General features: G+C 41.5%; 1 protein-coding gene across 5 annotated transcripts in view; it reads right to left on the reverse strand.

Moving 5' to 3' along the window:
• Positions 1–2008: 2008 nt before the first annotated feature.
• The window catches only part of FAM47E (family with sequence similarity 47 member E), a 31830-nt gene continuing 7358 nt past the window's right edge, over positions 2009–26480 (reverse strand). For 2 of the 5 annotated variants that reach the window (XM_070614614.1, XM_070614617.1), the window contains 7 exons: positions 25248–25387; positions 20688–20838; positions 16814–17014; positions 13433–13588; positions 9993–10070; positions 7761–7797; positions 2009–3576 (listed from right to left, as the gene is read on the reverse strand). In XM_070614614.1, coding sequence (XP_070470715.1) covers positions 3467–3576; positions 7761–7797; positions 9993–10070; positions 13433–13588; positions 16814–17014; positions 20688–20838; positions 25248–25387 — 873 coding nt within the window. In that variant the 3' untranslated portion in view covers positions 2009–3466. Of the gene's footprint in view, positions 3577–7385; positions 7798–9992; positions 10071–13432; positions 13589–16813; positions 17015–20687; positions 20839–25247; positions 25388–26480 lie in introns of those variants that run through there. The other 3 variants (XM_070614616.1, XM_070614618.1, XM_070614615.1) reach the window with 2 other exon arrangements.

Raw genomic sequence — 26480 nt, forward strand, 5'->3', positions numbered from 1 at the left:
TAAAGAGAAATCCAAGGAGGAAGGAAGGGAGGGGATCAGACAAGGGACGGAAACCATTTGAGGGCGGTGTCGGGGGCATCCAGAGCAGGGGTAGCGGGTCTCGCACACGCAAAGGGGAAGAGCAGCAGGCACGGTCGGCTCTCTCTGCTTCTTCGAATCAGTCGTGGCAGGCCATGCCACACACACCAACTCTTCACCCAAGTGGAAACAATTCAAATAATTGAGGATCAAAAGACTCCCCGTACCCACCAGGTGCAAACTGTTACTGAAAAGAACGTGGTCAAAATTCTTCTCCGAGAGGTCTTCTACCTCCCTATGCAAAGCCGTGGCCCCGCCACCATGCCCAGTGGGCCCGCCACCTGTGTTCTCATCCAGCCCCTCATTGGTTGTTATATTGCGCACCACTCTTCTTTTATTACCTGTTAGTGGTGTTTCCCTCACTGGAGTATAAGCTCATGAGGGCAGGGAATTTATAGGTTTTTCATAGTGTCCTATAGAGTACCTAGAATCCTACATAATAGGGGCTTAAACTCTGTATCTATTGAATGAATGTATGAATGAATGAATATCAAGAATGGCGAAGCACTATAACGTATTACCCAAATATAGGAGGTAAATATCCAGAAAAAATTTCTTCTAAAGAATTGACAGTCATCTTCTTGGGAGAGAGTGAGGTAGACTAGAAAAGGACAGACCTAAGCCAAACCAAGCTGAGGGCAAAGTAGGGGGTGCCCATTATCTTGTTTCTTGTCTTCTTCCTCTTTTCGGTGTTATTCTTTAACTGTTTCCTGATCCTATCCACCTGCCCGACAATGGCACAGTAAGCATCATTGTCTGTTAACATGTGTCAAAAAGAAAATTAATGTGTCACCGATCCCTTAGAGTGAATTTGCTTGATAGTCTAAAGTAAATCTAGAGGAAGAACAAACTAAAAGAATGGATTTCTTTTCTTTTCTTTTTTGTTTTCTGAGGAAGATTCATCCTGAGCTAACATTCACTGCCAATCTTCCTCTTTTTGCATGTGAGCCACCACCACAGCACGGCCACTGACACATGAATGGTATAGGTCTGCACCTGGAACCAAACCTGGGCTGCCAAAGCAGAGCATGCCAAACTTAACCCCAGGCCACCAGGGCTGGCCCTAAAAGAATGGATTTCTAATGGAGGAATTTCACATACTGGGCACCTGCGTGGTATTGAGGAACACAGGCCTTCTCTAGCTCTGCACCCAGAATGTGCAGTCCCGCCTGTCCTGTCCACAGAGAAAATAGGTTCCCTGAGTGCAGCATTGCTCACGTCCCAGGAGGAAAATGGGCTAAAGCACGGAGAAATACAACAGACCCAAATCATTTCTTAAATGGGCATGATCGGCTCTCTCGGAATGATCTTGACCTTATTGGTCAACGTCACCAATAATAAAAGAAATATGTATTAAAACAAGATACCAATTTTTTTCTATTAAATTTGCAAAGTGTTTTTTTTTTTTAAGACAAAACAATGTTGGCAAAGATGCTAAGGAAAAGGTATTCATATTCAACCTGCGAAAGTGGGACAAGATACAGACTTTTTGAAGGATAATCTGGCACTATATATCCAAAGCCTTAAAAAACAAAAGAGAATAAATAAGCAACTGTGTGTGTGTGTCTGTACATATGTATATACCTTTTGACACAGCAAGTCAGTTTCTGGGAATTTTGAGTGAGTAAAGACCAGGGATGCTACTAAACATCCTACAAGGCACAGGACAGCCCCTCACAACAAAGAATAACCCTGTCCCAAATACCGATAGTGCTGAGGTTGAGAAACTCTGCCCTAGAGCATGTGGTCTGAGGGAAAGCAGGAGGAAGAACAATGCCTTATATGGCCTAGTCTTGGAGATCACCCATTCTGTTCATTAGAAGTAAGCAGGTAAGTACGGTCCGCACTGAGGAAGAGCAGCATTAAACTCCACCTTTTGAAGGAAAGAGTATCGAGGAATTTGTGGACATATTTTAAGACAAGCACAATCTGTCCTCCAGCCATAAATTATTTACATCCATCTCATATGCAAAGTACACATCCCCTTACAAGACTCCCTCTTTTGGTCCAAGCTGGCAGTGTTTATGCCAATACAACTCTTCAAAAAACTTTGCAGTTCTCCTGTGAATCTTATTGGGTCCATAACATTATTCAAAAGCCAAACCCACAATCTCTTCAAGTAAAGCCCTTCTCTATCTTGAGATTCTGCTGAAGAACAATATCCTTCAGTTTTTTAGAAGCTCTACTGTTTGATTAAGAGAATCTGTGAGGCACACTTTGAAATTTTTAGTAGGACTTTTGTCTGACTGAATGGTACTCTGAGGCATCACCTTTGATCTTTCTGAGGTCTTAAAAAGAGAATTAACAATTAAATCCTTGGATTCATCTTTAGACCATGTTTTCCTGGAAGTGTCCTTTTATGTGTCATTTGAATTAGATCTTTGCTACAAATTATTATTTCTTAATTTAAACATCATTTGTCATCTGAGAGGCTAGGAATTTTCAAAACCATTAGCTCTGGTTCCTTTAACTGTCCTTCTTTTCGTTTACCTATCTCCTCTTGCATTTTACTATAAGCAGCAAGAAGAAACCAGGGGCTGGCCCGGTGGCACAACGGTTAAGTTCAAATGTTCTTTGGCAGCCTGGGGTTCACCGGTTCAGATCCCAGGTGCAGACATGGCACTACTTGGCAAGCCATGCTGTGGCAGGTGTCCCACATATAAAGTGGGGTAAGATGAGCATGGATGTGAGCTCAGGGCCAGTCTTCCTCAGCAAAAAGAGGAGGATTGGTGGCAGATGTTAGCTCAGGGCTAATCTTCCTCAAAAAAAAAAGACAAAAAAAAAAAAAAGAAGAAGAAACAAGGCAGTACCTTCAATAATCGGTATGAAAATACCCTTAGTTACATTACCCAGTTCATTCGGCACCTTTTCTACTTTCCTTGTTATTTCAGGTGAAAGTGTAGCTAAAATTCCTGCTATTACATAACAAGGAGACCATTTCTCCCAATTTCCAATAGCATTTTCCTCATTTTCCTGCAAGCCTTCACCCACAGGCTCCTCAAAATCCATGAGGCTTCTGCTAACAGTTTCTTCAAGGTTCTTCAAGCTTTCACTAACACTCTTCTCAAAGTTCTTCTAGCTTCAACCCACTACCACTTCTCCTGTTCCCTTCCACATTTTAGGTTCTTATTATAGCAGCATCCCACTTCCAGGCACCAAAACCCATACTATCTATCTATTGCTGCATAGCAAATAATCCATAAACAAAAGAGTTTGAAATAACAAACATTAGATTCATTTTTATGGGTCGGGAATTCAGAAGCAACTTCGCTGGGTGGTTCTGGCTCAGGATCTCTCCTCTGGTTGCAGTCAGGATGTCAGCAGGGGTTGCAGTCTCATCTGAAGCCTTAATAGGGGCTGGAGGATCCTCTTCCAAGATGACTTATTCTCAGGGCTGTTTGCAGAAGGCTTCAGTTCCATACCATGTGGACCTTTCCACAGGCAGCTTGAGTGTCCTCACAACATGGCAGCTAGTCTCTCCCAGAGAAAATGATCCAGCTGAGAACAAGGAGGAAGCCATGATGTCTTTTATGATTTAGTGTCAGAAATCATACCTCATCACTTCTCCCACATTCTGTTCCTTAAAATCAAGTCTAGGTACTGCCCACACTGAAGGGGAAAGGGTTAGATACCACATTCTGAAGAGAGGAGTATCAAATAATTTGTGGACATTTTTTTAAACCAACACAGACTCCCAAAATCAGGGACTCTTTGGAATTTTCTAAAGGTATCTCATGTCTTGCAGGTATTGGACTGAGAAAGAAAGAGAAAACAAACAAATGAACAAAAACCCTGTTATTTGCTGAATTTAAATCTCATTTGAATGCGCGGCTTTGCCAGATCTCTTATGTGAAGATGGAGCATTGACCAGGAAAAAGTGAGACCCTGATTGCTGGAATGTGAACATAAGGGAAGATGCAGATGGCTTCAAGTTCCCTAAACTCCCAACCCTATGGAAATACCCTCCTGCTGCAGGGAGTATAACTGGCTGGTTATAATTGACCCAGCTGTGTCCCCCTGGATCTTCCCCCCTCACACTGAGGCCATACTCTCTTAGGCTGCTCCCAGCCAATGACTGACCACACAGAAGTACCAAGCAGGCCCAATCTGGCAAGATGCAACTCCTCCTCTTGGCAACTTTGACTTGAGGACTCCCCATTGGCCTGGCCAAACCTTTATTTGAATTGTGCTGCAGTTCAAGTTTCTTCTACCCAATCCTCCTTCCTTCCCTCTCTCCTTCCACAGGGATCACACATGCTCGTAATCTAAAGGCTCTCCCTATGTTCTTCTCTTCCCTCCCCCAGTAAATCTCTTGAACATCTAATCCCATTTCACCATCTGCTCCTTGGCACACCCAAACTAATGCAGCCTTCCTTGTCAGAGAAATTCTCCCTGCTCCCCTGTGTGAGGAGGCTTTTCCCATCTTGCATGAAGACTCTGTAACAACTTTCGTGGAAATGACCTGGCAGGACGTTGGGGTAGCCAATTCTCTTCATTCTTCCTCACTAATATCCCTCATTGCCATGAATCCTACCATCAATAATGTGCTAGAGACAGTTTGTACCAGCTCACAAAAGCCAATTTTTAGATTTTCAGGAATTTAGTGAGCTGGTTGGCAAACACAGTCATTATTAAAACTTAAATACACTTACAGTTCAATAAACTATATTAAAACAAAAGGTAATAAAAACAAAAACTTATCACTTCCTAGTTATTAACAACTTTTTATTAGTTCTATGCTCTTGAGCTTATTTACATCTATTCTGTCTGGGTGCTGGAAATAATGTATAATGGTGTACTAGTTGCATTTCTCTTTGAATTTTGGAGGCCGGATTTAGATGTGCTGTTTCAGCTCATTTCTTCAGTAATCTGAGAAGTTGCCAGCTTAGAGTGCAGCTTGAAGCAGGAGAAGGCTTTTAGCTGGTCAAGGAAACTCTGCCATCTGATCCAGTGAATCCAACGTGCTTGAAGCACCTGTGACAGACCGGGCTGCTGAATGGAGCTCTGGCACATCCAGACGGGCAAATCAGGGCCCCCAGGGTTTTGCAGCCAAGCCATGAACTCTGTGGCATAAAACTCTTCTCTTTTTGAGAAAGCAGTCTTGGTTTGTTGCTTGGCACTGGTAAATACAGCAGCCTGATCATGAGACGTGAGGTAACTAAGCGACGGCTGCCCTTTGTGAACTGGAGGTTATTTGATCCACCAAACCATAAAGTGAGCTAACATCGAGTGTGTGTGCACAATGTGCCGGGCTCTGTTCTAAGGACTTTACTTGTAACATTTCCTTCAATCCTCACCGCAACGCTGGGAGAATTGTTATTATTGCTGTTATCCCTACTTTAGAAGAGAAAACTGAAGCAGACAGGCAATAAGCAATTTGCCTCATATCTTATAACTCGTAAGAAGCAGAGCTTGGTTTGAATCCAGGCCCTCTGGCTCCAAAGTCCACATGTTTAATTAGCAAGTTATTTTGCTTCTCATGATCAAGTGGAAGTTTTCTATATAACTGGACTTGAGCAGACATTGAAGTCGCAACAAATTGCACAGTGTGCCCACTCCTACCAACTACCGTTCTGCCTCAGCCTATCCATCTGACCTAGAGTTATTCTCTAAGTCCAGGTGATTGAAGAGACAACCTGCACAATATGATGGCACCAGCCACAAGTGGACTGCCACAGCACTATAGCCCAACTCCAGGGGGGCCCTGAAAATCAATAGGAAGGAGAATTTTCCAGTAGGCAGAATTTTAAGCATTGTACCCTGTAGCCCACTTTGTCTGAAAGGAAAAACGGTCTGAGGTGCATCTGTCACCAATTAATGGTCAGTAGCTGATGGTTTAGCAGAGCAGCCAGAGACCTGGAAGGATCAAGAACGCAGGGCTGGTGACAAGGATGTATGGGAGAAGAGACATACAGGGGATCTCTCAGAATGAATCCAGAGCATGAGGCTATTTGCTTCTTTGGGAATACCCACCAAAGGGCCTCTGCTGTAGAAGAAGCGCTCAATAATCAGATAAAGAGGCTGACCTGTCCTCTGCATGTCGCCTACTCTTTGTCCAGGCTCTCCCATGTTGCACGGTGATCTCATGAACAAAGTGGGCATGGAAGCAGAAATGCGGGCTATGCGCGGGTTCAGCAACTTGGAGCTACCCTCACCAAGGCTGATCTGGCTACTGCTTCTGCTGAATATTTAGTTGTCCAGCAATAAAACCAAACTTGAGTCCCTGATATGAATTAGGCTTGAATGTAACAAAGCCAGGACCAATGCGGCCAGGGAAAGAAATGGATTCTCTCCAGACCATCACTGCTAACACCACCAGCTGCTCAGCACCTAAATGTCAGAACCCTGGAACTGAGTGCCAAAATCCTGCCCCAGCTTTCCTAGTAGAACTGGATGCCTCCTTCTCTGGGTTTGCAGGAGGAGCAGCTCTCCTTTTGTGGCTGCCATGGTCTACCAAACACGTGGGCATGCGTGATGAGTTGAAACATCAAGGGAGTCTGGGGAAAGTGGCCTTAGTGGAATAGCAACTTATTCTGGACTTGGATTTGCTTTCCTGCTTAACAAACGTCTGCCTACACCAACTTTCGTAGACTTATTGAATGCTTATTCTACACCGGGTATTCCACCCAACGCTGGTTCTCACTAAGAAACTGATTATAAGGAGCGGGCTGACACTATAGGGTTCACTGCTTCTATTATGTCCTCCATCACCCTAAAGTGTCTGGCCTCATAGAGGGTATAGTAAAAACTCATTTATAGCACCAATTGCAATGTAGTCAGTCCAGCACACGATTATTGAGATGGGATCATGACAGACCCACAGGACAAAAGGTCATCACCCAAAGATTTTGTATTTGAAAACAAATCCACTAACTGACAAATCTTTGGGACCCATATCCTATTAATAAATTCATTTTTGATTAAATTATTCAGCTTGGGTTTCATAGAGAAATATCTAGAAGGATACATTCCACAGTGAAGAGTGGTTATAGGGGATTCTCTAGGAATTACTTGTATTTTCCACACTCTTTTTTTAGTCTATATGTTCTGATTTTTCTGACTATTAACATTTTTAATAAAAAAATAATTTTTAAAAACTAATTAAAAAATATGTCAATTTGAGTTTCCATTAAATTTCTAATCTATGATCTTATGTTATGGGTACACATTTATTACAAAGACTAACGTGCCTAAAAAAGAAAAGAAAACCTCAGGAGGCTTAATTCAAAATGAAAGAAAACTATAGTCTAAAGAAAGAGTAAAGGAGGTATTCACTCAAAACCAGGGAAAATAATACTTTGGGAAAATGCAAAAGAGTAATTCTGCTTTTATTTATGGTTTTATTTATTTTTTACACATGGCTGATATAGCTATGAAATGCTGATAATGCTACAAAGGTGTGAGAAATTATATGTGAATATTGATCTCATAGTTGATAAAATATATAAAATATTGATTAACTGAAGCAGAAGGCCATTGTGAAATGTTTGTAAGTATTAAGTATCAAATTTATGGATGTTGCCAAGTCAAAGTTGTACATCCATGGTGGGACACTCATTGTAAATTTTGTTTAATGTTTAATGAGAGAAATAGCCAAGTATATAGTAAATAAAATCTGTCTAATTATCTTCCCAAGATTCTTCTATGCTTGAGTTATTTTATAGAAGTCTTATTACACTCACATTTACATTTCTTCTTGATATATATCTTCTCAAGGAACTAAAAAAAAAAAAAAGATGAGAGAATCTTCAATAGATCGCAAAGAAAAACTGTGCACTCCTGCCCACAACCACTGCCACACCCAAATTCACAATCTCACACTCTGACATGTGTCCTTCTGGTACTCAAAATCTCATGTTGATAATTAAACCATGATAGGTGTTGGATTTTGGAAGGTAGTTGCGCAGCATCAAAAACAGCTAGATCTAATTCACACTTGTTCTGTGCCCAAGTCCAGCCCAGCCCGGCTCAGCACAGCCTTGGACTGCTCATCCTGCTATTAAAGGCCTGGGGCCCATCTGTGCAGCAGACAGAATGAAGCTGTGGGTGATGCATACAGTAGATAACCCAGCAGCAGATCCTGGAATGTGTACGTAAGTATGTATGCTCATGTAACATATAGGAATGCGTATATACACAGTGTACACAGACATTATGGGAGTAAAAAGAGAATGAATGTTCACACATAAATTTAAATAAGTAATGACTATATATATGCATATATGTATACAGTGTGTGTGTGCATATATATATGTGTGTACATATATATATATTTCATTTACTATAATAGATTCCCTCCTATCTTTTAGTTGAAATCTTACTGATAAAATAGAGGATATAGGATGTAAGAATAAAGAGAGAAAATATCCCAGGGTTTTGAGTGACAGGTATTCATTCTCAGAGGACTCAGCTGTAGCCAAGGGCATCATTCTCTTTAGTTAATGCAGCTAAAAGAGTACAGCCAGTGTCAGGCACGCTTCCTTTTGCCCAAAATTGAACTAAGTCTTCATCAACAGAATGAATTAAACCAACAGGAGACAAATCAAAATAAAAAAAAAATAGAACTATAAGTCATTATAACATCAAGAGCAAATAAGGATTACATATATATATCTCTCTTTGGCAAGAGTAATATCTATGTATATATATATATACACACACACATTTATATATACACATATATCACATTATTATATTTATACTTAAGTATATTGACATATATAATCATATATACAACTACACAGTCATATAAAAATATATAAGCATATTTTGTATATTATGCATATAAATATACTTATGTGACCCTTACATACAGATTGGGTAGTTACAAGTACATAAATGTGTATAGTATATTAAATATATCTAGCAGACCCACTATTGATGCTCAGAGCTAAAGGAGGAATTTCCTCCCAGTTCTGGAATGGAGTCTTCAGGCCCATCTCTCCCTCATACTCCAGACTTCCCCTCAAATTGCCTGATTTAACTCGGAGAGCAGTCTGGATCTGAGCTTGGTCAATAAATTTATTTGCCATCAAGTATAAGCTATTGCTAGTTCCGTCACTCTTGGGGAAAAAAACCCCAGTATCACACTTCCAGGAACTTTAACCATCTTAGCTGCATGGCCTCCTAAAGACTCCGAGGGATGTGCGCACAGACTACTCTGGACAAACGCAAGACTTATTAGCTACAACTTTGGCCCCGTGCCCAGCTGGCTTCCTGCCATGGTGACAGGGCTGGTCTGGGCGCAGAACTTCCTTCTAAACCGTCCACTCTGCCAACCTCCACCCCACCCTTATTCGTCATGGTCTTCCCAGGGGGCCGCTCCATGTGGGAGGCAGCTGGGGCCAACTTTACAGGTTAAAGGAGGTGAAACTAGAAGGGAGAAAAGAGAAAGTGAGAAGAAGACAGAAGACACTGGTGGGCCCCTCAGGAAGTGAACTTTTGCCCTAGTCTGTGTCCGCATAAGACCGACCCCATAGTACAGGGATAACACTGTGAATCCCAACTCCATTTTGTTCTGACCCCAGCCACCGCTCTTTGTCCTTAGCTGTGGAAGTAAAGGAGACTTAAATACGTCCCAGAGAATCTGGAGGGTTTTAGTAGCAGCCAGAGTTCGCAGGCACATGCCCTGCACGTAGATCCCTTCACTTTGGTCCCTTTAAGGCCAAACCCAAGGCAGATGAGTCAGCAGCAAGGCAGCTCCTCTGACACAGCAGAAACCAAATAGGCAGAACAGCAACAGCAAAATGCCCGTGTCCTGTCTCTGGGCCCCTCTCTGGGGAAAACACGCCCTTCCTTCCAGGGGCCTGAGTCCTGGGGTAAGAGAAGTATTTTGATTTTGTCAGGGTGCTGACCCCTTCCATCAACAACTGTGAGCCCCTCAGCAGGTCTTTCTGAAATGACCCCGTACTCACACTCGGCATCTTGTAGCCCCTGCTTAGAACGAAATCCTTAAAGGCAACTGTTCCAGGAAGGTCTGCAAGTAACTCCTCCTGCAAGAGGGTCCACATTTTAAAACACCAGCCAGCAGCCAGCAGCTGGATTTCATACTTGTCCTCATTAAAAGCATTTGGCTCTTTATAAAGTACCTCATTTTAAACCACTTCCTTCTCATCTGGGAATATGATAGGTAACATTCACAAGTTGATGAATATAAAACCTTTCAAAAGATGTCCAATCGCTCTCCTTTCCCTATCCTTTCTCTTACCCTTGTGTTAAGGATAAGCAACACATTTTACCAATTAGATAATTATCGAGCTAGCATGTCTGGAATCTAACTTATTTAGGACTAACAATTATGATACTGTGATTTATAATAAGAAATATATGTTTGGTCTTCTTCCAGTTCCTGGCACAGAGCTCCTAAAACCCTTGGAATTTCCTAAGGATAAGAGCCACAAAGGTGAAAGGAGAGTCTATTGTTATTTATAACATACCCCTTCCAACCACACTGGAGATAATGTTAATGAGGTAAGTTTTGGAGAGTCCCTAGACAGCCACAAATGAGGGTGATTGCCCAAAGAACCATCCATGTGATTAGCGGGTTGGCACTTTCAGCTCTGCCCCCCAGCCTCCAGGCAGGAGACAGGAGCTGGAGGTTGAGCTAATCACCAAGGGCCAATGATTTAATCAATCATGCCTACATAATAAGGCCTCCCTAAAAACGGGGTTGGGGTTCAGAGAGCTTGCAGCTGGTGAACATGTGGAGGTGCTGGGAGGGTGGTGCCTGGAGAAGGCATGGAAGCTCCGAGCACCTTCCCACACACCTTGCCCTGTGCATCTCTTCCCTCTGGCTGTTCCTGAGTGTATCCTTTTATAACAACCTGGTGATCTGGTAAGTAAGCTGTTCTTCTGAGTTCTGTGAGCTGTCCCAGCAGATGATCCAACCCGAGGAGGTTGAGAGAACCCCCGATTTATAGTTAGTCGTTCAGGAGCACAGGTGACAACCTGGACTTGGAATTGCCATCTGAAGTGGGGACAGCCTTGTGGGACTGAGCTCTTACCCTGTGGGATCTGGCACTATCTCCAGGTAGATTGTGTCAAAATTGAGTTAAATTGTAGCACACTCAGCTAGTGTCAGGAGAATCAGAGAACTGCTTGGTGGGAGGAAAAAACCCTGACCCATCTGGTGACCAGAATTGAGAGTGGTAAAGGAAGAAACAGGAGTGTTTTTCCTACTCAATAATATATTCGCAATTTTTAGATCTTAACTCCAAAGGGCATGATAATCAAAAAGATTTGATGCAGTCCCAATATCTTCGGGGTATTCATGCATTCGTTTGGTTTTTTCTTTCATTTATTTGAATTAAAAAATTGGATGTATAAGTTTATATCATTGTTATTCAGTTCTTTTAAGACCATCTCACCTTCCAAACAAACTCAATCAAGAACAGTCAAAACTCATGTGTTCCCAGCAAGACAGCCATGTCCTCATAGTGACTGCCCCTTACCAGCACACCATGGCGCCTGTGTCCTGAGAACTGGGGTGCCATAGCCAAGTGGCATCCCCTAAAGTGCACGGGGTAAATCAATATTCAATATTTATAAAACAATTATATTGTTTTGAATCCTTCTTGTTCTAAACTGCCTAATAAACAATCTTTTACTGTAATAGTTATATCAACCGTATTTCCAAAATTTAAATATCACTTCTTTTTCATAAGCTGACTGTAGCCATTTTGGCAAAAATCTAAACTAACTTTCACCATCAAAACGAAATATTTTTGTAAAATGCTTTGTCTTTAAGAATTATTCTTTAAGGATATATTTCTAAAAAAATTCTAGATACATTAAAACAAACATTTTGGAGCCGGCTCAGTGGTGTAGTGGTTGGGTTCACATGTTCCACATTGGCGGCCTGGCGTTTGCAGGTTTGGATCCCAGGTAAGGACCGGGCAGCGCTTGTCAAGCCATGCTGTGGCAGCATCCCACATAAAATAGAGGAAGATTAGCACGGCTGTTAGCTCAGCGACAATCTTCCTCATGCAAAAAGAGGAAGATTGGTAACAGATGTTAGCTCAGCAACAATCTTCCTCACACACACAAAAAATTATGTAACTATTTTTGTTATTAAATATTTAATTTATTGAGAATGTTGTATTTTTTAAAATGCAACTGGAATAGTTTCTTATGTATTAAATTCACATAAATTTAGATAGGCAGCCCCTAAAACTATACACCAAGAAATTCTGCTGAGTATTATTGACATTATTTTGAGGCTTATATATAGGCATCTTGTACTCACAAATTTGTGTCATGTCTCACATCTGAAAATAAGAATTTCATACCCGGTAGTAGAATAGATAAAAATGACCATCCTTTCTGTCTCAGTTTTCCAGTCTAATTTCCAGAGGCAATTAATGAGTGGTTTCTGAGTGAATGAGTAGACACATTTGTAAAGCATTTTACTTTTTTTCGTTTTCTTTTGTTTTTGCTGAGGAAGATTCATCCTGAGCTAACATCTGTTGCCAATCTTCCTCTCTTTTTCTTTTTCACGTGAGCTGCTGCCTACAAACAAGTGGTAAAGGTCTGTGCCTGCAAATAAAACCCAGGCCACCGAAGCAGAGCATGCTGAACTTAACCACTGAGCCACCCGGGCTGGCCCTGCATTTTACTTTTTTGAAGTATTTTGATGTCGTTATCTGGGAGAAGTTTGGGATCTGTTGAAAAAGAGAAGAGGCCCACCGATATTCTCTTCAGAGTCCTGTGCAAGTGTTGCGTCAATATTTCCAAATTTCCGGGACTACCATGAGTATCTTCTCTTCATTGGGTACTGGTACACAAGAGGTGGGCAAGCACAGAGTTTATTTGCAGTGAAATTAGAGCACACCCTTGTTGTGCATGTTTGTTGCTTTGTGATATCAAACAGTGCTTAACCTTTGCCCCTTTCCTCTCAGATAGATCCTACAACTCTGCTAACTGCATAAAAGAAGTTTCCTGATTGCACTTTTGAATTCTTTAACATTCATCCATTGCTGATAAAAAGCAAGCCTCACATATAGTAACTCAGAGAGAACCCGTGACATGATATCCATTCTGTACTGAGGTGGTCCTGCCAGGTTACACCAGCCTTTGAACAATTTATCCATGGAATCAAGAATGGCAGGAGGACAAGGAAGGGTTGCCCCATCTTTAGAGACATTGTGCCCACCATGAAGCCAGGAAATTTCAAGTCTTGCTTATTACATATACCCCCTATAATGACCTGGCTTTCTCATTTCTGAATTTTATATGCAAGCTGTAAGACTTCTGGAAGCCTCTGTATTACCCCAGAGACTCTGCCTTCAATCCGAAGTGGCAGAAGCACTGTGATAATGTTTAGTTCAGATGACCAAATCTCAGCATACACACATACCTGTTCCTGCAGCTCCTTTTTAAAATTCTCATCTTGACCTTTATGTGAGACCTTGGGGTCAACCAAAGGTTCATCTGCTCTTTGCTTTTTCCACAACTTGGTGTTCAGATACCACGCTCCATACCTCATCTTCACCCTTTTTGGTTTATAAGGATTCTATAGAAAGTAACATAATTCACAATTTTATTAGTTGTTTTTTATTTTTTTTGGTTTGTCATTTCAATAAATCTAAGATTTAGCTTATGGAAGTAGTATCATTTATTTTTGATTTATCGTTAACCCTTGGCAAAGTATTTTATGAAGTTTCAGTATTCTTTGATTTACAAAGGTAACAGGAAAGTTCATGATTGAAAAAATAATGCGGTGGTTGAGCATGGCCATAAGATTTAGACAAAGCTAGGTTCAAATCTAGGCTCCCCAACTTAGTAGCCATGAATCCATGTCCATATTCAAGTTACTTAAATTCTTCATCTGTACAATGGAGATAATAGTACCCATCCCATAGGGTTGTTGGGAAGATTAAAAGGGAAAATTACATGAAGCAGCTGAAATTCATGTAAAAATCACACATTTCACCAAAGGGTAATGATCTCAAACAATACTCAGTTAACCAAATAAGAAGCTATCAGCTTTACCATGAGCCCAGTACTGTGCTCAGCCTTGTAAACACCACACTACTTCTGATCCAAATGCTATTCAGGGGCCAGCCCGGTGGCTCAGTGGTTAAGTTCGCAAGAGTTTGCAAGACACTGGACATCAAAACCCCACAATTGCCCGAGCTCACGGCCTTGAGAGAGTTTCCAGGCCACAGCGCAGGGAGGAGCCCAGGAGGAGCCCAGTGGACTCTGAGTTGAGGAGACAGAATCATGAGTCCAGGAAGACCAAAGCAGCTATGGTTTGCAGCACAGAGGAACAGAAAGGAGAGAGATGCACAGAGAGGGAACGGCAGAGATTTGCACAGTCTCTCTCTGAGCATGTGTGGGAAGAAATTGCCCGAGGTCCGGGAAAGGGATCAGAGGAAACAGTGCTTAGCACGCACACAGGGCCAGCGACAGCACCCACCCCCTCCTGGGAAACCTGAAGATTCACAGGACACTGGATAGAATATACAGAAGGGTCTTGCCTCAGTAGTGGGGAATTAGCCCTAGCCTGAACATTACTTTGGTCCTGCCCAACAGATCTTAAAAGCAAGATCCAAAAAGATGAAACTTTTCCAAGTAACTTTAACTACATCCCAGGACAAAACTTAAGTTTATAGGAATCCAAAATTCACACAGTCTGGCATCTACTCAAAAATCACCAGGCAGACAGAGAGGCAAGAAAACACAATCCACAACAAGGAGATAAATCAGTTAATGGAAACTCACAAAGGACTGACACAGATGTTAGAATTAGCAGATGAGAACACCAAAACAGTTACAACTGTATTCCATATGTTCAAAAGATTAAGTAGAGACATGGAAAATATTTTTTTTAAAACCCTCGTCAAACTTCTTGAGATGAAAATTATAATGTGTGAGATGTATGATGTATGAGATGAAAAACACAGTGGATGGGATTAAGAGCAGATTAGACATTACAGAACAAAAGGTTAGAGAATTTAAAGACAGAGCAATAAAAACACAGACAAGAGAGAATCAAAACACTGAACCAAGCAGTAGTGAGCTGTACCACAACTTCACGCAGCCTAATTACATGCAATTTAGAGTCCTGGGAGGGCGGTGAGAGACCTAAAAATATTTGAAGAAATAATGGTAAAAAAATTTCCAAATTTGATGAAAACTATAAACCCGTGGATCAAAGTGGCTCAGCAAGCCCCAAGCACAAAAAAATGAAGAAATAGATACCAAGCTGTGTAACACTCACACTACTCAAAACCGGTGACAAAGAGAAAATCTTAAAAACAGCCAAGGGAAAAAACATGTCCAGAAAAACAGAGATAAAGATAACTTATCTTGGATGATAGGGATAGGATGATAAGGATAAGATTTCTTCTCAGAAAAAACACAGCCAAGAGGATAGCAGAACAGTATCTTTCAAGTACTGAAAACAAACAAACAAAAAACATAGAATTCTATAGCCACAAAAATATCTTTAAAAAAGAAGGCAGAATAAGGCTATTTTCCGACACAGAAGCTGAAAGACTTCATCACCAGCAGCTCTAGCCCAGAAGACCTGTTAAAGGAAGGCCTTCAGGCAGAAGGGAAATGACACCATGTGGAAATGTACCTGAACTTTTGCATAGTGACCCTCTGTCTGCCAGTCAAAAGTTCGACATTGGCAATAACCACCATGGTTTATGAGCAGTGCTTGTGCAATTATTTGTAAGTACAGGGAAATGGGCAATTTGATCAGCCCGGATTCAGGTCAAGCAGTGGTTCAGGCCTCAGTTGTGATGGACATAATTTGCCTGTACAGCATGATTTTGCATTTTACCCTTTAGAAAGGTGAGAGGAAAATGGAAAATTTAAAAGGCTGATATTAGTGATGCAACCCATAGTTTTCATAAACTTTATGCAAGAGAGTCAAGGATAGAAAATATCATGTATGTAAAAACAGGTCAGCTGATTGTGTTAAATTATAAAGGACAAAGTTAATATGTCCAAAATATTGGAAATAGAGTATCAAAGATTATGTATAAAAGACAGAGGATGATTAGAGATAATATATTGTTTTTCACTTTCAGAGAGAAAGGAACTCTCTCCAGCCTCCAACTCTCCCTGAGGCACTTAAGTCTGTTGTTGGACTGACACGATTTGACTTGTGTTTATATATATCTGCAGTAACACATTGTGTAGCAAAGTACTTAGGGGCCCACAGGACTTCCCTTTGGAACATAGCTGTTTTTTCTCTTCTCTGTTTCCTCTTCTTCTGTAGTCACAGGAAATTGGTACTGGGAAACTGAGTGATTTGTTAATGATCAGGCAAGCATGTGGTCAAGAATGATAGCTTGTGGTCAAAAAGACTCCCGTAAAAATTCAAGAATTCTTTGGACATAAAATAAACAGTGTTCACAATCACTAATTGCAGCAATTTACTCTTGCAATAATCAACATTCCTGTATATTTCCACTGACAGTTAAGATTTCAACACATAAAACACATAAAGAGAATTTCAACACATGTATAAAATGCATGGAGAACAACAATGACTTTTCAGATATTAACGATAATGCTGAATGACATGCCTTGTTTGTAAAACTGACTTTGTTATATGTATTAAATATTCACTCATTTAACAAATATTTATTACACATCATAAAAAATTCAAGAACTCTACTGAAAAAGGCCAGTTCCCCCTGAATTAGCAGAATTCAAGAACATTTAAGCTTTTAATACAACTTAATTTTCCTTGATTTTCAGTCTTCTTTTTTGCAATTACCTGAGGTTTCTGGAGTTTCTGCTCATAGCCTAGTTTCTGGAAAATGTGTGCCTCCTGCAGTTTGTCTAGCCCCACACTCTTCTTTAGCTCCAGGGGAACCCGGCTGAGTCTCATCGCGTGGAGCTCGTCGTAGCTGGGTTTGCTCTGATAGTCAACGTCAAACTGTCTCAGGACAAACTCTTCATCAATGTTCGAACTTCCCTGGAAGAATATTGCATTGCATGAGCAAGGTCAAACGGTGAAATGCTCTCTGCTTTCTTCTTTAAACTAAGGGAGGTACCTGACCATGGCTGGTGAAGAGGTAGTTTGGAGGAGAGGCAGGAAATGCTCAGTCAGCACTCACTGAAGACAAGAATATTTGGGGTCTGGAGGGCCTTGTCAGTGCATTAAGAGACAACTTAGGACCTGCAAGAAGCAGTGAGTTCCTGAGGGAAATAACGGGGCTGAGGAAAATTCAGTCTGTTTGACCATGAGAAGAAATTTTCACCTATTGAGGTACGTGGGGTTCCTATTCTGGTTTAAACCTAATTCAGCCTGAGCTAAAGAAGCCTGACTTGTAGACTGTCAAACATACGCTGCACATTGGCTTTAACCACTAAAGTAAAGAATGTGCTGAACATCATCGGAAAGTAAAGAATGCACTGTTTGAAGATAAGCGCGCCTACTTCCTTTCCTACCCAACCAGCGTTGGTAACACCAGTATCGGCACCCCTGAGAAGTTCCCTTTCCCAGACGTCAGGGTCATGTTGACCTGCTAGTCTGCAACTGAATATCTCTTTGAAACTTCAATGAATTTGTATCCTGGGCATGTTTGATGTATGTTCTTTGTTCTAAAAATGTATAAAACTGTACTGAAAACCGTGCTTCTCCAGAACCCTTTCTTCCTTTGTGGAGACTGCCTTCCTGGGCTAGTCCTCAGCTTGGCTCAAGTAAATCTCACCTTCTCTCTCTTATCTTTAGAATGGTTGTTGGTTATTTGCATCAATAACCAAAAAGAAACTTTTCCAACACTTTTATAGCAGTGACAGCCCTAGAGATATTTTCCAGACATGTCTAGAAATGTCAGTGTTTGTTCTGCCCATCGCCCCTTATAAAGGAAGCTGCCCCATTCAGGGCTCCTGCTAAAGAAGGTGGTTTTAGTCAGCCATGTTTTGTGCACAGAACAACCCCCTCTACTCCTTCCCTCAGCCACAGCTGATGGGAGTAGAGATGGGCACGTCAAGAGCAGCTAATCCATAGGCTGGCCATTGACCTAGGATGTGGCTAAAAGATAACTTAGACCTGAAGAGTAGCAGAATATGCCACCCCAAAATATGCCTCTGGCATAAGGATTATTTTGAGAAACAGACTAAATCATTAAGAAACTCTTATCAACGGAGAAGGAACTGATTTAAATCCACATAACAAATGGTACTCTTGTTTACCTACCTTTCCTGGTCACCTCCCCATAACTGGCTCCCCCCACCCTTCTCTCTTTTGTCTTTGGCTGAAGATGGTATTTAAGCCTAAATTTTAAGTCACCTTAGAGAGTTCCTCATTTTTTCCTGGGCATCTCCCACACATACACGAGGTATACATGTTAATAAAGTTCTGTTTGTTTTTCTGTTGTTAATCTGTCTTTTGTTATAGGGCCCCAGAGAGAACTTAGAAGAGTAGAAGGACGATTATTTTTTCCTCCCCTACAGACTCAACACAATCCCACTTTGGAAAAATACAACCTGGGGAACACAGGGAGAATGAGGCCTTTAGCGACTGAAGCTGATACTGTAGTGAACTTTATAGAGAGGAGCCATGAAATAGAGTCAGGAGCATGAAGGGAGGAATAGAGTCGAAGCTAGGCAGAAATAATAATGAAGCCAAAATAGAGCAAGCAGAATCAATGAGGTGAAAAATAAACAGCATGGAAGGCAAGTAAAGCTAGTGCAACAGAGGAAATCCAACAGCGTGGTGTGATAGGGAGTGAGGTAAGATAATGAGGTAAACGTGGGACCTTGGTCAAAAGGGACTGAAAATAAGGCTGGTCACCAGAGCAGGTAAACTATTATCCTAGGGTTCCTTAAATTTCCTGCCTAGACAGAGCAGTCTCCAGTAGTAGGAATGGGAGAAGTGGAGGGCTGGGATTCAGGCAATCCAATCCAACCAGATTATGGACAAGCAGTGGTAAAGAGGGCATCACCTGCCTTGGCCAGCATCCCTGCCCCAAGCACCCTCTGAGGAACTTCCCTCCCCCACTCTCAGCCAATCTGTTGCAGCTGGGCTGGACACACCCATCTCTTGGCTTTCAGAATTAGACACGAGACCTCGCCTAGCCAATGAGCATCTTTTATCTCTCTACTCATCATGGATGATTCAGGCACAGGCACTTTACCCAGGTTAGCCCAGCAAGAGTAAGGCCCGGACTTTTCCCTACTGGAAAAGGGTTGCTCTTTTCCCACTTAGTTTGCTACCTAGTAGGCTGTAAGCCTGGAAATTTTACTGGCTACTTTTGGCATCTCTTGGGGAAAGACTGCTGGAAAATAGAGTCAGATAGGGGAGAGCAACCAAGAGCTAGGGAAGACACCTAAAAACATTTTAGCACTTAGATTCAGCTGTACCTGAAGCTCCTAATACCTCTGGATAGTTCCCTTTTCTACCTTAATCCAGTCTGAATTATATTTCAGTTACTTGCCAATGAAATAGTCCTAAATAATACATTGACTGAAACTGCCTAATGCACTCAAAAAATGGGGGAGGGGGATTGCAAATCCCTGAAAGTCTTAAATAGAGGAAAAGCCTCTTTTCCTAGACATCATCAGGAATATGTAACTCAGGAACAGGAATGGGTAACTAAATAGGTTCTTGGAAGGAGGGCAAGAAAAGACCTTGATAATTGAGTCAAAAGTCTATTCATGTCAGAAATACTTTTTGTAAAGGTTCTAGTCAAGCATAGCTGCCCAAAAACTTATAAATATAATTGAGAAAAAAAGAGTTTAAGAAGGAGTGAAGGACAGAAAGAAAAGAAGGTCCTGACATTGAAAAGGAAAATAGAAATGTGAAATAACAGGTGGGGGAAATGGGGAGATTTTGGCCAAAGGGTACAAACTTTTAGTTGTAAGATGAGTAAGTCGTGGGGATGTAATGTACAGCACGGTGACTACAGTTAATAATCCTGTATTGTATAGTTGAAAGGTGCTAAGAGACTCGATCTTAAATGTTCTCACCACAAAAAAAAAACGGTAATTATGTGAGATGATGGATGCATTAACTAATCCTATTGTGGTAATCATTTTGCAATATATACATGCATTAAATCATCACGTTGTTCACCTAACACTTACACAATGTTATATGTCAATTATATTTCAGTAAAGCTGGGGAACAAAAGAGAGCCACTAAAAAAAATATGAAACAACAGCAAAGACATGAGATATCAAAAATAAACATTCCAATTGGCTGCAAGTTTGCAAACTTTCCAGAAATTTCATCTACAAGAACTATTTCTATTATAAGTGGTGGGAGAGTCATGAAGATCCCTTTATGACTTTGATTATTTGAGTTCAATTATATCCAAACACTGCTTTTTAATAAAAGCAACTTTGAACATGACTTTAAAAAGTAGGTTGTAGGGGCCGGCCCCGTGTCCGAGTGGTTAAGTTTTCGCACTCTGCTGCGGCGGCCCAGGGTTTCGCTGGTTCGGATCCTGGGCGCAGACATGGCACCAGTCATCAGGTCACGCTGAGGCGGCATCCCACATGCCACAACTAGAAGGACTCACAACTAAAAATACACAACTATGTACCAGGGGGCTTTGGGAGAAAAAGGAAAAATAAAATCTTTAAAAATAAATAAATATAAATAAATAAAAAGTACGTTGTAAGTACTACTACTAACTTACAAAAGTCGTAGCCCAGTTGCAGAAGTCACTAACTCCTCTGCGTACATTTTCATGAAGAACAGGACCATCTTCATGGAGCAAATCTGCTTCATTTGGCTTCTTTTCTTCATAATGCCATTGGCCTGCATATGACACAGGCATCTTCCTGGGACTAAAGATAAGGAGACCATCGAAGAATGACAATATGAGATACCATGAGTCCAAGTGGATTTCAAACAGGATCTTGAGGAAAGGAGATCATAATGCAAGTATTTCTAGCAGTCTCTTGCAAGTTCATACAAGTTATACGTTAATTTTTCAAAGATCACCTTATTATCACCATCATAAAGAAAAGTACATCATGATTAGTTATAACAATTAAAACTTACATAGCAGTTTATCATCATAAATTGATTTTTTAAAATTATGAGTACCATTTATTAAGATGTGTGCCAGATAAAAACCCAAATTACTGTGCCTGGAGTCGGCTGAAGCCTTAGACAATCTTGACAAGTAGGAGACATCCTTGACTTCCCTTTCCCTCATCTCTCAAATCCAGCCCAGTAATAAGTCTGGTAGATTTTAACTCTGTCTCCATCTTTGGAGTGTTGTAAGAGGGTCCTCGCTAATGTCTCTGCATCTTCTCTTAGGGTCCCTAACCCACGCTCTAGACTGCAGCCAAAACAGTCATTTCAAAACATAAATCTGGTCATTGCAAATGCAGTCACCTCTCATCTTGATTCAGTCTCTTCAAGGCTTCTTTTTAAAAATTAAGATATAATTCACACACCGTAATACTTACCATTTCAAAGCGTACAATTCAGTGGCTTTCATATCTTTACAAAGTTGTACAACCACCGACACTATCTAATTCTGGAATATCTTCATCACTACAAAAAGACACCTCATAACCATTGACAGTCACTCCTCATTGCCCCCATTCTCCCTGCTCCTGAAAACCACTGATCTCCTTTCTGTCTCTATGGATTTGCCTGTACTGGACATTTTATCTGAATGAAACCATAGAATATATGGTCTTTTGTGTCTGACTTCTTTCACTTAGCATAATGTTTTTAAGGTTCATACGTATTGTAGCATGTATCATGAGCTTATTCTTGTTTATGGCTAATATTCCATTGCATGGATGGACCACATTTTGTTTATCCATCATCAGTTGATGGACATTTTGGTTGTTGCCACTTTTTAGCTACCACGAATAACGCTGCTATGGACATTCGGGCACAAGTTTTTGTGTCCAATAGCTTCGTGTTATTCCTCCTATAAAGACCTAACTTTTAATTCAGTTTCCAAGGCTCTTCACGGCCTGGTCTTTGCCTGTCTCTCCAGATTCTTCTGGAACTACCACCCTCCCTCACTCTCTGAGCTCCAGCCATCAGGGCTTCTTTCAGCTCCATGACATCATCATGCTCCCTCCAGTCACAGGGCCTTTGCTCATGTTGTTCTGTCTGACTGCAATGCCTTCTCCAGGCCCTCATCCCTCTTCATGTCTCAACATACCGTCCCTTCCTCAGGGAGGCATTCCCACAAGCTGTCTCAGAACCTATATTTTATTCATAGCACCTTTTACCTTTTACTCATAGCACCCACACATTAATTCACCCATCCATTCATTCAATAAATATTTATTAAGCACCAACTATGTACCAGGCACTGTTCTAGGCATTAAGATTCAGTTATAAATAATGGTAAGACCTCGGACTCATAGAGCTTCCAGTTGAGTAGGGAGAGACAGATAGAAAAGAGGTAAACAAACATATACCAGGTGGTTACAGTGACATACAGAAAAATAAAACAGGGCAAGAGGGATGGAGAGTGATGACGGGGACTTTTTATTTATACAGAGAAGACCTTCCTACTAAAGTAATATTTGAGCAGAAACTCAAAAGAAGAAAGGGATCAAACCATGCAGATATCAAACTGTGCAGATACCAGGCAGAAAAGAATAACATGTGCAAAGGCCCTGAGGTGGGAGTACACAGAGCATGTTCAAGGAACACCAGAGAGGCAAGTGTGACTGGAGAGGAATGATTCAAGGATAGAGCAGTAGAGGATGAGGCCTGAGAGGTAATGGGGACCTGATCATATGGGACTTTAGAGGCAATTGAAGGACTTTGGATTTTACTCTGAATAAGTAGCAACTGGAGAATTTTGAGCACAGGAAGGAATGACACTATATGACTTAAGTTTTTAAAAGAATCATTTTAGTTATTGTTTGACAAATAGACTTGGGGAGGGGAGGGGAGCATGGGTGGAGGCCATGAGACCAGTTAGTAAGCGATTGCCATTATCCAGGCAAGAGATGATAGTCCTGGAATAGAGAAGGTAAGATTCTGTATATATTTCAGTGGTAAAGCCATTAAGATTTGTGGGCAGATTACAACTATTGTTCCAGAAGCAACTAAAAGAATGGAGCTGCTATTACTTACCTGGGGAAGACAGAAGAGGGAGTAGGTTTGGGGAAGAAACCTAGAGTTCACTTTTGGACGTGTCGAGTCTAAGATGCCAATTAAACATCCAAGGGCAAATGGTGAACATCCATAGACAGATGGACTGGATGAGATCACCTGAGTGTGAATAAACTTACAGAAAAGAAGATATCAGGGACTGAAGCCCTTCAAGGTTAAAAGGAAGGTGAGGAGGGACCAGCAGAAGAAGAGTGGGGAGAGGGCCATGAAGCAGGAGGAGAACCAAGAAAGAGGGATGTTCCAGACGCTAAGTGAAAAAGGGTTTCGAGAAAGAGGACGTCATCAATTGTAGCAACTGCTACTGATGCGTCATACGTCATTGGTGATCATTGAGAACTGATTATGTAACATAGAGGTCAATGGTGACCTTGACCAGAGACAGATCCAGTGAAATGCTGGAGATAAGAGCCTGATTGCTGTGAGTTCCAGAAATAATAGAAGAAGTGAGTGTGAACACCTCTTTCAAGGAGTTTTGCTCTAAAGGAAACAGAGACTATGTAGTCAAGAAAAGTTGTTTTAACGATGGGAGATATTACTTCATGCTGTGGCAGGCTGATAAGGTGCCCCAAAGAGATTAGATGCTAATTCTGGGAACCTGCAAATGTTACTTCATTTAGAAAAAGTCTTTACAAATGTGATTAGGTTAAAGAGCTTGAGATGGAGAGATTATCCTGGACTATCTGTGTGGGCCCTAAATGCCATCCCAAGTGTCCTTATACAAAAGAGAGGGAGGGGCCTGACCAGTGTCACAGCAGTTAAGTTCAAACGTTCCGCTTTGGCTGCCTGGGGTTCTCAGGTTCAGATCCCGGGTGCGGACATGGCACTGCTTGGCAAAAAGCCATGCTGCAGTAGGCGTCCCACATATAAAGTAGAGGAAGATGGGCATGGATGTTAGCTCAGGGCCAGTCTTCCTCAGCAAAAAGAGGAGGATTGGCAGTAGTTAGCTCAGGGCTAATCTTCCTCAAAACAAAAAAAAAGAGAGAGGGAGATTTGACACATACATAGAGAAGGCACTATGAAGACAGAGCAGAGAGAGATTCAGAGATGCTGGCCTTGAAGACTAGAGTGATGTGGCCACAAGCCAATGAATGTCAGCAGCCACCAGGAGCTGGAAGAAGCAAGGAAAGGAGGCTTCCCTAGAGCCTCTGCAGGGAATATGGCTCAGCCAACATTTTGATTTCAGACTTCCGGCCTCCAGAACTGTGAGATAATAAATGCCTGTTGTTTTAAGCCACGAAGTTTGTGTTACTTTGTAGAGCAGCCACAGAAACAAAGACATATGCTGACAGAAAAATTTGCCATTGTGTAATTATACATTTATTTTGTGATATGATAATTTATTAAGATATTAATTTTGTTAATTCCTTACATACTTTTCCTGCCCCTTTTAAGTAGATAACCCATCCGTTTTTAATTTTTTGCCCTGGAGATTTTTGAAGGGTTAACTAAGGAAACTGCCTAAAGTGGAAGGCACATCCTATATTGTTTCTATGAAAATTAAGCCTATTGCTTTGAAAAAGTTCAAGGAAGGTGGCATTACTGGTGTGATTTATGCAAAAAAGATGTTTGAGAATGCAAAGCAGCAGATCCATACTCAAAAAAAAGCTTTATATTAACAGACTTGGAAGTGAATGAACAGTTATGTTCCAGGGTAAAATAAAATCTTTCAAGCACTTACGTGTCATCTTTTGCAATTCCCTGTATTAAACTTTTTTGGGGTTTTTTTTTTTTTTTTTTTTGGTTATCCAACCAACTACCTGTCCCAATCATGTTGAATAAAGCGGCTTCTTCCATAAATAATTCAAAAAGCCATTCGGGGCCAACAACCAGCCTTTCCGCGGTCTTCCTCTTGTCCCTCAGCTCTCCTAGAGTCATGTAGGCTCACCTGCGTTTGCTCCGTGTTTGATGGAATTCACATCCACTAATGAAATAAACACTATTCAGAGCAGGACCCAAGGCTCCTTTCCCTCTTCCTGGGGAACTTAGTTACTTTTGTTCTCTAAATTATTCTAAAGACGAGGAGCTTTGAGAAAGTACCTCCTAGAATGTTTCATCAGGTGACAGGAACAAGCGAGGGGTTAAGAACAATACTTACGGTCCCACATAGACTTGGGTGGAGCGTTTTTTTAAAAGTTTTGTGGGTTCCTTCACTCTTTTCCTGATGCCCTGACAATAAGCCCAGGCGTCCTCCAACTTCCTGTCAGGATCCAGCACTTCCAGCACCTTTAATAAGAGCTACAAAAAGAAAATGGACTTGGAGGGGAGAAAACGTGCTGAAAAGGGAGCATGTTAATTCTAAAAAGGAACAGACCAACTCGCCCTTTGCTTTTCCTTCCCAGTCAGTCAATGCTGTTCGTCAGTTCCCATGCAAGTACCGTGCTGGCTGCTGTGGGTAAGCTTCCATCACTTAGACATCAGGTGTGCAGCCTTTGTGCCGCAGTTCCATCTCCTCTGGGTGGAATAGTGCCTCTGTGTCTCCCCGGGCCCCAAAGGCCCCACTGAGCAAAGTGCCTCTAGAGGATTTCTGTGGGTTTTAACTGCCCAGCATCGATTCTTCCTCCTATGAATAACAGTATCTGGATTTTCCATTGGAGAACCACCACTCCCTCCACTTTCAGTCTGCATGGTCTGAATTGGCCTGACCCCATCCTCACTCCACAGGCAGGCCAGGCCAATCAGGACCACAGTGACTGGTTTAGGAATAGGTACATGACCAAGTTGGACCCATGGGAATCAGGTTATGCAATTTGGCTGGGACCATGCAAAAAGAGGAGTTTTTTTCTGGGTAGAATTTAAATCTAGAGCTGCTGGTGGTCAACATAGCAGCATAAGAAGAGATCCTGCCTCAGAAAGAAGCCAACACACCTAGTTGTGGAGGTCAGATGTGGAAATAAGGGCCACAATCCCATGTGCCATCTGAGGGTGTGTGGAAACAATCTGTTTGTCATGGACTCAAGCTCTAGCCTGCAGGAGGTGGTGAAGGAAAGCCCGAGGTGGAAAATAATGGATTAGAAATTCTAGTTGTCCTTTCTATAGACTTCTCTGTCACTGATCATTTATTTATTCATTCATTCATTATGCACAAATATTTACTGAGTGTCTACCATATGCCAGGTATTGGTGGTACACAGTGACAGACGCAGACAAAGGCCCTGCCCTGGAAAAACCCTGCCTTGTAGAGCTTTTATTCTAGTGAGGAACCCAAGTGGTGACCAGCGCTATGTTGAAAAAGAAATAGATCATAGTAGGGATAGAGAACGCGGGTGGAAGGAGTATGTTATTTTATGTAAGTCTCTCCAATTAGAAGTCATTTGAGCAAAGATATGAG

The sequence above is a fragment of the Equus przewalskii genome, chromosome 3 (assembly GCF_037783145.1).
Source record: "Equus przewalskii isolate Varuska chromosome 3, EquPr2, whole genome shotgun sequence".
Taxonomy (NCBI): domain Eukaryota; kingdom Metazoa; phylum Chordata; class Mammalia; order Perissodactyla; family Equidae; genus Equus; species Equus przewalskii.